This window comes from Sinocyclocheilus rhinocerous, unplaced genomic scaffold (genome assembly GCF_001515625.1).
Source record: "Sinocyclocheilus rhinocerous isolate Xijiao unplaced genomic scaffold, SAMN03320098_v1.1 scaffold258, whole genome shotgun sequence".
In the NCBI taxonomy this organism is placed as follows: Eukaryota; Metazoa; Chordata; class Actinopteri; order Cypriniformes; family Cyprinidae; genus Sinocyclocheilus; species Sinocyclocheilus rhinocerous.
The window spans coordinates 609,320-621,268 of NW_015634010.1; the positions used below are offsets into that span (position 1 = coordinate 609,320).

Here is an 11,949-nt window from a genome sequence, read left to right on the forward strand (position 1 = left end):
ATAGAATTTTTATTTCAGTTTTAGTTTTTGTTATTTTAGGACATCAAGTTAAACTAAATTAATATGAGAAATGTTGCCTTGGCAACTAGCTGAAATAAATATATTTTTAAAAATTCTATTTCAGTCAAGTGTATTTCAAGTCACGAAAAGGTTTTATATGATTTTAGTTTTAGTTTACTATAATAACGCTGCTTATTATAACAATGTTATAATTACATTTTATACATAGATATTTCATCTTAAATATATTAGAACAAGGTTAAGAACAAATTTTGGTGTGTAAGCACATGTTGTGACATGGTCATTTTTCATGGGAAGTTGTCTTGTTCGTACAAATATGAATAATCCATGCAATTATTAGTGAATGAGATGCAGTGATTGAGGGGGATGCGGGACACAAATCAGTAATGGTGTTGTCTTCACTAACAGCCATATTTGATGCGAACAGTCACCTGAGGCAAAGTAATTGACTTGGAAATGATCACTTGTGTGGTAACAGGGAGATCTTCCGGGTGCTGGACCTGATGAAAATGGACATGGTGAATTTTACCATCCAGAGCCTCAGGCCAGAGCTTCAGAGGCAGTCGGTAGAGTATGAGAGAGCCAAATTCCAGAGCATTCTGGAAAGAACTCCCAGTAAGTCCACAAACAAATTTGTACGAAAAGCATTGAAAATTATTTGACATAAATTGCATTTTCACCCATTTTCACAAAAAATTAAAAATAAAATAAAATTCTGTCATCACATATCACCCTTTTGTCATTCTAAAACAATTTAACTTTCTTTCTCCTGTGAAACACAAATGATGCTTTGAAGATGTTTTGACTGTTTTTGTCCAACATTGGACACCACTGATGTTCATTGTATGGACAAAAAAAAAACACTGAGAAAATTTTTCAAAATATCTCCACAGAAGTAATAAAGTCATACAGGTGTGGAACGACATGAGTAAATGAATTTTCATTTAAAGGGATAGCTCACCCAAAAGTATCTGGACTCTTTTGCACATCTGGGCTCTTAACCTTTAACATCTTTTTAATTCAACCCAGGTGCTTTGGATCACACAAATGAGTGGATCAAATCTTCAATTGAGGAGGTCACTCGAGTCATGCCACCATCAGACAAGAGCAGCGATTCTGGGCAGAGCGGCAAACCCTTACCAGGCCCCACGTTGGTGCTAAATACAGCCTACATCAGACTGCTCATTTGGGACGAGAGCAAGGGCCCGTTGCCTGAGGTTGGAGAACAAACACACATTTAAACTCATACTAAGCTTTGATATCAAATTCAAAATGCATCTTTAAGAGTGTTTTATGATCTAACATTCTCAATTTTGCACTTGCAGACCCTGATGACCGATGAAGTGAGGTTGCAGGAGATGCAGCGGTCTCTTCAGCTCTATCAAGCGGTCGCGTCTGTTCTGCTGATAGTCTACAGCTCAATAGGAGGGGTCGTGTCAGGCCTGCCCACTCTTGTCGAGCGACTTAAGAAGATGACAGCAGTGCTGCTGGAGGGCATGCATAGCAAGTACGTCCGTTCTCTGTCCTTCCCCTAAACTCTGCTCAGGCTAACACATGCACATGTCACACACATACTTCTACATAAACATAATAATGAACATCTCAATCTAAAAGATCTTGCCTGTCGGCTTTGTTTTTTTCCCCCCCCCCCGTTTGGCTTACAGCGATTTTAATCTCACCGAAGCTCTCGGAAACGTCAGTGCTCAGATCTGCTGTGAGGTCAACAAGTCTCTGGCCGAAAGAAACTTCCCAGCTCTCCCGGCTGAATTGCAGGAAACCTTAAAGGGCCAGATCTGCGACGTCACCCAGGAAAACAACCCAATACGCACTCTTGTTGGTAAGGAAAATGCAAAAGAATATTCAAGTGTAATCAACAGCACTTGCGACACTGCAAAAATGATTTTCTTATTCTTTTTTGTCTTGTTTACCAGTACAAATATCTAAACAAACATTCTTAAATCAAGACATAATTACTTGAGAAGCAAAATAGATCATATTTAATAATATATATTAAATATATTAAATTTTTCTTTATGCAACTCAAGTTAAGTAACTTGATTTAAGAATGTTTAGAAATGTAATTTGTAATAGAAAACAAGACAAAATACTAAGAAAATCCCTTTTTTTTTTTTTTTTTGCCTAAATATTATTTTAATCTTAAAATGGAAATAAATGGAGCCATATTTTGGAGGATTTAGAAGCAGAAATGCGAAACTTATAATTTTATAAAAGCAAATACATTAATTATGTTAAAACCAGTGTATTATTTAAGCTATAAAGCTGTTCAAATAATCATTTTTCTAGTAATTTTACATTGTTTTCATGGCAACTAAGTTGTAAATTTGCATATAACGGTTAGCAAGCTTTTTAAATATTATATTAACAAGCATATTGTTTACATTGTGTGGCTATACTATTAAAACAGTGATACTTTCACATTTATAAATTGATCCCATTCACTTCCATTTTAATTGCCTCACTGTAACGCGTTTCTGCTTTATTCTATTTATTTATTTATTTCATATTAAATAAAAAAAATGAAAGTGGAAATTAAGTTTTGTGATAATCAACATTATGACACAAATGCTGTCAGTTGAGCTTACCTGAACTCGTAATATTGCCTTAAAGCCTGTAAAGCTTGTATTGTGTTTTTATGTGCCTTTTCCGTGCCACAGAGGGAAGAGTACATCAGTACTTTAGGGTGGTCCTCACCTCTACCAACTCTCACAGGACGCCCCCTCCCGTACCACCAGGCTTGGGTCTGATTCAGCCAGAGCTCATGGGGCTTGGGGTCAGCTTTGTCAACCTAGTCAACTTCAACAAAAAGGTTTACGGTCCTTTCTATGTGAGCATCCTGAAGAATCTACTTTTCATCGACATGCAAGCACCAACTCCGCAGAATGGGATCGTACAGGGGCCACCAAGCAGTCCACTGGAGTCCAAATAAACCAGGATGCATCATTTACTTGATTCGTTATTATCACCATACATTTCCCTCATGTGTTTCTCTCGTGTGAATTATTTGATGCTTGATTCAACGGAATCACTGCAGTACGAAGAAGACTGAAGAACAACAGTGTGCTATGGTGCTTAAAATGGGAAATTATGGATTGGGGGCGTTGTTGCTGTTTATTATGCTACAAAGAATCTATATTCCTTGCCAAGTTATATTTTTAGCATCTCTCTAACTGTGGTTTTCACTTGACAGTGTTACTGCAAAGAAATGCAGTCATTACGTACAGTATATTGACCATGTTTAGGTGCAAGGCAGAAATGTTTCTATATTTACAGTTGTTAAAGACATAGCCAAAATAGGCTAATATATTTACATAGATCATTTACAGACTTTTGAGAATATGTTGTTATCCATTTAGAGATACCCGAATTGTTGTTTCCCATGCCCATTTTCTAGATCATAAAAAAAAGTTTATTGGAGCATACTGTAATCCATCAGCAACAAAGTGAAATTATTCTTTGTTTGCTACACATTATTTTGAAAGTGTTGTATTACAATTGTTAACTGTATTTATACTTAAATATTGTCCGAGTTTCTTATTCTGCATAATTTGAAAAGGAAGAAACTTGAAATTATATAAAGAGGGAGAATCGAGAACTCTGGGAAGATAAAATTGAACAATATTGTTAAATTAATCTGATTTTTTTTATTTTTTTATTTTTGTCCTGGTTGTGTCATTTTATACAGATATGACTGCATGATCATTTGTCGTCCTTTTCTATCCTTTAGACATCAATATTTGGGCTAGTTTTGTATGCCATTTGTACATCATTGTGCTTTGTTACAGGCATGTTTGTTTTATTACTGTTGTTTTTGAAAATTAAGGCGATTGTCTTAAATAATGTTTGTGCTCTTACGTTTAGTTAAATTAATAGTTTTATTATAACTAATTACCAAACCGCATAGATCAAGACCCTTGTTTTGCTGGTGATAATTTTTTTTGCCGTTGTGACAAGCGAATGAATGACATCTTTGTGTGGAAAGCCATTGTTTCAACATGACAGACCTTCAATTTAACAATTTTGCAATAACCTATGTGTTGTTTGTTTTCAAGATGTAAGAACCCTTGTAAGAACAACAAAATGTGTGTAGTGTGACAAGCACTAAAAAAAATACAAATAAAAGAAAGTGTGAAAACTAGTTCATATTCCTTTAAACCTGTTTCTGCATTCATCTGACAGCATTTAAAAATTATTTTGTTACATTTTTTAAACTAAATTAATCAATTCATTTTTAATTAATTTAATTACTGTATGTGGGGGAAAAATATATATTAATAGTTAAATCTCAACCTGGTCTATATTTAATTTGTCGGAGCGCAATTAATGTGCCCGTTGCTTCATAATTAAAACTCTTATTTTGCAAGAATACTACTTCCGGTGTGTTGATGTCACGCTGATGACATCTGTAGCTAGTTGAAGGCTAGCCGTGTCAAACTCACAACCATCCTAGCTTTCGAGACCAGTGTCACTGTTATTTAGTGTCTTTTCATCATTTCGAAGTTTTAATCATGATGCAATTCATAGTAAGTATTTACATCTGTTCGTGAGATTGTAAATGTGTATTTATTCGCTTGCTAATTCACATTGTAGTAGCTAATAACTAAGTAACTAGCTGATCAAAGGGTTTAATTTGAACTAAACATAAACATTTAAATCCGGATAATTTATAATATAGAAGAATGTATCTATATGTCACATAAGTTTGTTGATGGAGCATCTTGTTTTTCCAGCTTGGCTTCACTCTGGGGAACGTGGTTGGCATGTATCTGGCACAGAATTACGAGGTTATACATTTAAAAACAATATTTAATCTGTGCCTAAAATCTTATAATAAACTTATTTTAATAAGACTGGACTAAATAGCATTAGTCTTGAAATAGAGAACAGCTCCACTGTTTAGTGATTAATGTCTGATATAATTTATTTATAACGTTTTCCAGGTACCCAATATTTCAAAGAAAATCGAGGCCTTTAAGAAGGACGTGGAGGCCAAGAAGAAACCCCCAGAATGAGGGACAGGAGACCAGCCCTGTGTGGAAATATGGCTAAATGTAATTAACTAAAGATGGTGGAACATTTAAGAACAAGAATATATAATATAGTATGCGTTAAAATATAAACAAATTAGCCCTCAAGGGGCACAGTATATTCCTAGTGTCAAATAGTGCCTCAAAATCCCATTTGTTTTTAAAAGTTGACATGTTTTGCATTTTGCATTGTATTCTCTCTCTCTCTCTCTTTCTTAAATCAGGGAAATTTTGTTTACACCTGATTTATTTGCGGTTACCTTTTGGATAGTTATTCATTAATATAATTTTTTTTTTTTAAACCCAATGGAATAATTTTTGTTTTCATTTCTTCTTTTTTTTTGGTCAGAAACAGCTTGCAGTGTGATGCAGTTCTTGGGTTTCCTGTATTTATGGAGAAACATGTTTGCAGTGCAAATAGGAACTGCACATAATAATCAGTTATTCAAAACAAATTACTGCAATGTTTCATAAAGGCTACTTAATATTATGCAATAAAGATGTGAGATTATATACTAATAAAATGCGTGTTTTAAGTTGTTGGTTGCCAATATTGTCATTTTCTAGTAATACTTACGAAATAAATGTCACGCTTAAATGTATCAAATGAAAAAATGCTACACGTGACATTTTTGTTAATTAAATTTAGGTAAGACTTAAGGGGTGCAACATTCAAAATAAACCTTTACATTTTTCATACTATAAAACCTTTGCTGAATAATTGTTTGTCTAAAATACACCAGGGAAACAAGGGGTTAGTATGATGCTTTAACAAATAATGGGACACCAACTGACACATTATTCATGGAAAAAGCCAAAAACATCCACTTTAAGATCATCATCTTATATGAAAGTATACATTACATAAAAGCTTACACTTAGGCTGATGATACACGGGGCAACGTTTTGAGTAATCCAGATAGACATTTGTTACCCATCCTCAATGGGGAAGTGTCTAAGCAACATTGCTCAAAAAAGATGATGCAATTTTGAAATTGATGTGTGAATGGTGCCTGTAAAAAGACGGAACGTCATTGCCTATGTGCACAGCGCATTTTTGTATTTACCGGTAAAGTCGTTCCGGTAATTTTACGGCAATTTACTGGTATTACTGTGTGAAAGGGGCTATAATGTAGAAACCTCCACAGGTAGACCGGCGTGTCCTGTTAAAAGTGTGCTGTTGTAAGTTTTGACCGGCAGATGGCGCGGTGCACACGGAAATAACTTTATCTGTGGTCCAATTACTACAGTTGCATCACGGTGTACATTTCTTAAGGTTATTATGGTTAAAATTATGTAAAATAATACATATTAACAGTTTATATATATATATATATATATATATAGTCTAGTATTTATCACAGTGACTTTTATCACGTCATCACTGGGCACGCAAAAACAAGCTTTAGATTTGTTAAGCGTAGTACTTATTCAAAATAGCAATTATTCAGAATATTAAATTGATACGAGACGCATTAGGTTTGTAAAGTTTATCGGTTAAAGTTTCTCCGGAAGCTGTAAGTGAGTGTTTCCGGTACTCGTGGCCGCGGCTCCTGTGACAGCTGTTGAGCGAAACAAGCCAAGATGATCTCCCTCACCGACTCCCAGAGTAAGATTAACATAACCTGTCTCACTGACAGCTCTTCCTCAGACAGTGTCTAGCGTCAGTGCTTTCACAAAGCCTGTGGTCTTTATTATTTCGCCTCTCTGAGTGTTTATGTGCGTATAGATTCATGCAGCTGCGTACAGATGTCACTCCACCAGTTACAAGTATAGCGTAAACGTCTGGAAACAAACAAAATAGATGTTCTGGCTGAACACCCGCTTTAATTTTGACAGTGAACTGCACCAGACGCACTACATAAAGACAGAATCATCATAATCATCAATAAGAAATAAAAAAAATCACATATTTGCAAATATTTTCTAAGATGTGCCATTAAATGCAAATTATATATATATATATATATATATGTCATTGATTAAAAACGATTTTTTTGTCAATTTTTCGAAATTGAGATTTATGCATCGTCTGAAAGCTGAATAAATAAGCTTTCCATTGATGTATGATTTGCTATGACAGGACAATATTTGGTCGAGATACTATTTGAAAATCTGGAATCTGAGGGTGCAAAAAAAAAATCAAAATATTGAGAAAATCGCCTTTAAAGTTGTCCAAATGAAGTTCTTGGCAATGCATATTACTAATCAAAAATGAAGTTTTTATTTATTTACGGTAGGAAATTTACAAAATATCTTCATGGAACATGATCTTTGGCATAAAATGTCCTATCCTAATGATTTTTGGCATAAAAGAAAAATAGATAATTGTGACCCATACAATGTATTTTTGGCTATTGCTACAAATATACCCCAGCGACTTAAGACTGGTTTTGTGGTCCAGGGTCACATATATACTAGTTTCTGATCAGTTTCTTTTGTATACGTTTGTTGTGAGTAGTATCTACACATTGATTTACTACAGATTTCTACTTCCATTTTCATCATATTCTTCATTATGCTGCTCTACAGTTTCCTGGTATCAAGTGTCTTCTCATAATAGTTCAAACACAATTTTTAAAAAGTAGTTTATATAACTTTGTAGTACAAGTGCACTGAGACACAAAAGCACAGATCCCTCCACCCAAAGCCAGTTTTTCTCTCTCACCTCTCTCTTGGTCTTCATTTGTCTCAGATCCTTTTTGTTGTCGGGCTGGCATTTGTAATCGGGCTGGAGAGGACATTCAGGTTCTTCTTTCAGAAGCACAAAATGAAAGCCACCAGCTTCTTTCTAGGAGGCGTCTTCATAGTGCTGATTGGATGGCCCATCGTCGGAGTGATTCTAGAGTTTTATGGATTCTTTCTGTTATTCAGGTATTTTTTTTTTTTTTTTACAGGATTAGGAATCTCTTATCCAGCCAAATTATGCAGCTACATAACTAGTAGCTCTAAGTAGATATGTTAGAAGTCAGCTGGTTTTTAATAGATGCCAATACAGATTGGCTGAAGGCAGATATAGATATTATATACGCAGAGACAGTACAGATAAATGATAATTTAATAGTAAATGAGAAAAAAAGTGAAAATTAAAATGAACACTTATTTTACACAATGTTAAGTAAAACGATTATATTATTTAAAATGTACATTATTCATTAAGTCTTTTGGTAGGTTTTGGAACTGAAAGCAAAGCAAACTAACATTTCAGATCATAAATGATTCCAGTACTTCCTAATAATATATCAGTCTATATTCACATACGGATGCTTTCTCTTCATGTGTAGGGGATTCTTTCCAGTGGTCGTAGGCTTCATCAGGAGGATTCCTGTGCTGGGATACTTGCTGAATCTTCCCTTCATTAGTGGGGTAAGTTGATGAAGAAGAGATTGTGAGCTGGTCTTTTTATTTCCATATAAGGATCCTCTAAGATCGCAGTGAATTTAACACGTGTCCTAACCAGGCATTATGCAATAAATGACAGATAACAAACATGAGCTGTCTGTCACACCATTAAACAAGTACGTTCTGATTGAATGTGATTGTGTTAACATTTACACTATCAGTGTGAACAGACACATTACTTATCAATATAAACATATTACATCGTATCTGTTTAGGACACAAAATAAATTCACTTCAAAAGCTTTTGCTTGCTTTAGCAGCTATGAGACTAACATGCTTTTCCACTAAATGCCAGAAAAGTGTTTTTCAACGTGCGTTTGTTGTTCTTTTAAAGCCTTCCTAAGGCTGAGTGGACAGTCAGCTATCTTGGTCAGTCACTGCTAATTCTGTGCGCATGTGAGCATGAATCATGCCGTCCTGTGTGCACTGAATATTTTAAGTGATAAATGGATCATGAATCAGATTAGATGTAATTGTAATTTCATATCTATAAATAATTTTTTCCTTGAAAGTGTCCTAATTCTTTTTTTTTTTTTTTACTCTTTTTGTTTCTTCAGTATGTGGACAAAATGAGTGAAAGCAACAACATGGTTTAAAAGACTTTTTTTTACCGCTTATTTATGATGGGTTTTCTAAAGGATTACCTTAAAAAAACCATGAGAAGTATAGAGGTCGTATTACGGAACTTTATATTCAGACGCGTTTCCATTGCAAGGACGTCTGAGTGATATTTACGTCAGTGAGACGCAAACTGTGCAGCGTGGAAAACAAGCCACTCCTTCGCCAGCCGGCCAAAGCAAAGCGATCTATAGAGCTGCGTCACAACATCCAGCATCCCTGAAGAACTGTGCCCTACTTTATAAATGCAAACTTCATGAAGAAGTTACTGGAGATCCTGGTTTGAATGTGTAGAAGCGACTTCTGAAAGTCTATTCTGTTACAACAATGGCCTTGTTACATGGTTGTGTCTATATTTGTATTTTAAGTCATATTTTTCTATGACACCTGCTGAAAATGCAAGTGTGATATTTACACTTTCTGGTCAAATTAAACTGTTACTAATCAGACTGGTATACAGAGATGTTGTTCTTATTATTATAATAATGATTTATTAGTATTATTAGTATTATTATTATTAATTTTGTTCTTTTTTTGTCTTAAAAAATGTATCTCTAATTTTTTATCACTGTCAAATTGCAGTACTGGGGTTTCAAAATGTTTCTGCTGCCACAAACTTTTAAAAATATATTTAAAACCTGATATGAGGTCAGTGTCATCATTATTATTATTAATATTATTATTATTGCTTCATTAGGTATTGGGGGTATACAGTAAAAATGCAATATTGACATTTTTTGGGGGTTCCTCAAAAAGGGTCTTTAAAAAGGTATTATTATTAATAATAATAGTAGTAGTAATAATAATAATAATAATAATAATAATACAAAATATTATAATATTGATATTATAAAATTATGCTTTATATTAAGTTTAAATTAATTATCACCAAGAGCAACAACAATTAATAATACATTTTCTCTATATGCACACTTTCTATAAAACAATTATTTTATATATTATGATAAAATAATTATATTTTTATTATTGTTCTTGTTGATACAAATCAAATTATTTTATTCATTAACCTGAAAAACAACAAATTGTGTCAAGTATATTGAGGAACGAGACAGACTTGTTTTCTTCTTCTGCCTAATTTTTACTCTGCCAAGATTTGTTGTTTTGTAATCTATTTCAGAGACCATACACATTTAAGTTTGTTTCTTATCCCTTATTCCCTTTGAGAAGTGCCATAAATTGCAAGTAATTTGGAGGCAGAGCCAGCAGATATTTATACATGTAGTGTCAAGTAGGGAAACCCCATCAGCCGCTCACTGTTCATTCATAAAAAACGATTAGCTGGTGTATTTGAGATGCTTCATTGCTGAAGGTGTAAACATATCAATACTTTCCGCCCACTTCTTTTCATTAGTCAGCTATTAAAAGTGCGCACGAATGGAAATTTCCCTTCAGTAGCGCTAAAACGCATAATAGCTAACAGTAAATGTAGCCAGCCCTGCGAGTGTGTCTTCAAACGTCATAGCAGTAAAGTAGGCTTATTATTTTTAAAGGAAGGGTTAACTAATCACTCTGAAAGGTTCGTGGTCCGGCCCCATTGTGAATCAATGGGACTTGACCTATAGCTGAAGACTAATTCATTCAACATTCCCCCACCCTGGTGATTATAAATATCGAGGACAGACTTCACAGTCTTCACTCTTGATCTTGCCTCTGAGACTCAACAGTTGAAGAGAACGTCTGACACTATGAAAGTAAGTCCACATTCATGCTTGCATTTGTCTCGTAGACTTTAAGCAATTAACTTCTAACTAGACCGAATATAAAAAAAAAAATTAAAAAAAATTAAAAAGAGAGAAGCTGATGTGACTACCAGAAATTTAGTCATTTTAATATCAGGAATCTTGTATTGGTACTTTTGTGCATAATGCAATTAACAATGAAGAGAAAAGAGACTAAAATACAGTGTTATATAAAAGGCTGATTGTAATGCTCTTGCACATGGGAAATTATATATTTTAACATGACTTCACCTTTTCAGGATTTAAGGACTCTTGCGGCTTACGCACTTGCGCTGTTACTTCTGGCAACATTTGTGTCCCATTCCTGGTGTGCGCCCAAGGTATGGTAATATTATTTATTTAAACATTTACTATTTTAATTTTAAAATTGTAATTATTTGCAATTTATTTTATTATTTTGTATAAATATTTGAATTATGTTCAATATACAAGTGCAAAAAATCTGTCTTTTTTAAAATTATAAAGGGCAGTTTTCAGCGTCGGAATTGGACGCCTCAAGCCATGTTATATCTGAAGGGCACACGTATGTTCCTGCTGTTTGTCAACCGTATTTGTGTCTAAAACTGCTTATACGATTACTTTTGTTCCGTACAATTTTAAATGAATTAGTTTTTTATTGTTTATAATAGAGGGACGGCGCTTTGTGTCTGAAGACAGAAATGAAGGGGACTTGTATGACACAATACGCTTGGGTATGAACTAAAAACTCACAGTTTGTGACTTTTGTTCTCTAAACCATTATTTATGCTTGCTGAGACTTTAGTGTTCATATTGAATGCAAGTGGGAGACAACTGGTTTCATACTAAGAAAGTGTAATACTAATTGTAAGCTTGTAAATAAATATTAGTATAATACGTAAACTGTCATTCTCCACAGAGTCACGCAGCCAAAACACAGAAAACCTGAGCATCTCTAAAGCGGCTGCATTTCTCTTAAATGTTCTCCAGCAAGCCAGAGACGAGGGGGAGCCTTACTGAAACCAGCTAAAAGAGCGCCAACAACTCACTCTTTCATCTTCCAGTTTTGTGAGCCATGTGGAATTTAATGTTTTCATCCTCCGCTACAGTGATGCCCGTGTTGGACATCTCTGAAGGTTCATCAC

At 34.3% G+C, this 11,949-nt stretch overlaps 4 protein-coding genes across 6 annotated transcripts in view; all 4 read left to right on the forward strand.

Moving 5' to 3' along the window:
* LOC107744901 (T-complex protein 11-like protein 2) overlaps positions 1-4,152 on the forward strand; it is an 8,509-nt gene extending 4,357 nt beyond the window's left edge. The window contains exons 6-10 of the mRNA XM_016558721.1: positions 500-636; positions 1,051-1,238; positions 1,347-1,528; positions 1,686-1,858; positions 2,697-4,152. Of these exons, the coding sequence (XP_016414207.1) occupies positions 500-636; positions 1,051-1,238; positions 1,347-1,528; positions 1,686-1,858; positions 2,697-2,968 (952 nt within the window). The 3' untranslated portion in view covers positions 2,969-4,152. The remainder of the gene's footprint in view (positions 1-499; positions 637-1,050; positions 1,239-1,346; positions 1,529-1,685; positions 1,859-2,696) is intronic.
* Positions 4,153-4,412: 260 nt separating this feature from the next.
* LOC107744903 (uncharacterized protein C7orf73-like) lies at positions 4,413-5,605 on the forward strand. 2 transcript variants are annotated; one of them, XM_016558725.1, is made up of 4 exons: positions 4,413-4,562; positions 4,770-4,823; positions 4,980-5,090; positions 5,416-5,605. In XM_016558725.1, exons 1-3 carry the CDS (start codon positions 4,548-4,550, stop codon positions 5,049-5,051), a joined length of 141 nt encoding a protein of 46 aa, XP_016414211.1. In that variant the 5' UTR covers positions 4,413-4,547; the 3' UTR covers positions 5,052-5,090; positions 5,416-5,605. The 2 variants fall into 2 exon arrangements, with proteins under 2 accessions (XP_016414211.1, XP_016414212.1); XM_016558726.1 differs by having other exon boundaries at positions 5,422-5,605.
* A 1,979-nt stretch (positions 5,606-7,584) lies between these two features.
* LOC107744934 (vesicle transport protein GOT1B-like) lies at positions 7,585-9,363 on the forward strand. Its single transcript, XM_016558765.1, has 4 exons — positions 7,585-7,605; positions 7,762-7,940; positions 8,351-8,432; positions 9,026-9,363. Exons 1-4 carry the CDS (start codon positions 7,585-7,587, stop codon positions 9,062-9,064), a joined length of 321 nt encoding a protein of 106 aa, XP_016414251.1. The 3' UTR covers positions 9,065-9,363.
* A 1,381-nt stretch (positions 9,364-10,744) lies between these two features.
* Positions 10,745-11,876, forward strand: LOC107744902 (spexin). Of its 2 annotated transcripts, XM_016558723.1 has the most exons (5): positions 10,745-10,798; positions 11,086-11,166; positions 11,312-11,369; positions 11,476-11,538; positions 11,724-11,876. In XM_016558723.1, the coding sequence occupies exons 1-5, from the start codon at positions 10,793-10,795 to the stop codon at positions 11,822-11,824; spliced, it is 309 nt and encodes a 102-aa protein (XP_016414209.1). In that variant the 5' UTR covers positions 10,745-10,792; the 3' UTR covers positions 11,825-11,876. The 2 variants fall into 2 exon arrangements, with proteins under 2 accessions (XP_016414209.1, XP_016414208.1); XM_016558722.1 differs by lacking the exon at positions 10,745-10,798 and having other exon boundaries at positions 10,963-11,166.
* The last annotated feature ends 73 nt before the right edge of the window (positions 11,877-11,949 follow it).

Excerpts from the sequence above, each read along its gene's own strand:
- LOC107744934 (XM_016558765.1), top strand. The coding sequence starts at position 7,585 with ATGCTGCTCTACAGTTTCCTG. Across the intron at positions 7,606-7,761 it reads TGCTGCTCTACAGTTTCCTG|ATCCTTTTTGTTGTCGGGCT; the intron begins GTATCAAGTGTC and ends CATTTGTCTCAG. Across the intron at positions 8,433-9,025 it reads ATCTTCCCTTCATTAGTGGG|TATGTGGACAAAATGAGTGA; the intron begins GTAAGTTGATGA and ends TTGTTTCTTCAG.
- LOC107744903 (XM_016558725.1), top strand. Across the intron at positions 4,824-4,979 it reads ATCTGGCACAGAATTACGAG|GTACCCAATATTTCAAAGAA; the intron begins GTTATACATTTA and ends AACGTTTTCCAG.
- LOC107744902 (XM_016558722.1), top strand. The coding sequence starts at position 11,068 with ATGACTTCACCTTTTCAGGATTTAAGGACTCTTGCGGCTTACGCACTT. Across the intron at positions 11,167-11,311 it reads ATTCCTGGTGTGCGCCCAAG|GGCAGTTTTCAGCGTCGGAA; the intron begins GTATGGTAATAT and ends AAAATTATAAAG. Across the intron at positions 11,539-11,723 it reads GTATGACACAATACGCTTGG|AGTCACGCAGCCAAAACACA; the intron begins GTATGAACTAAA and ends CATTCTCCACAG.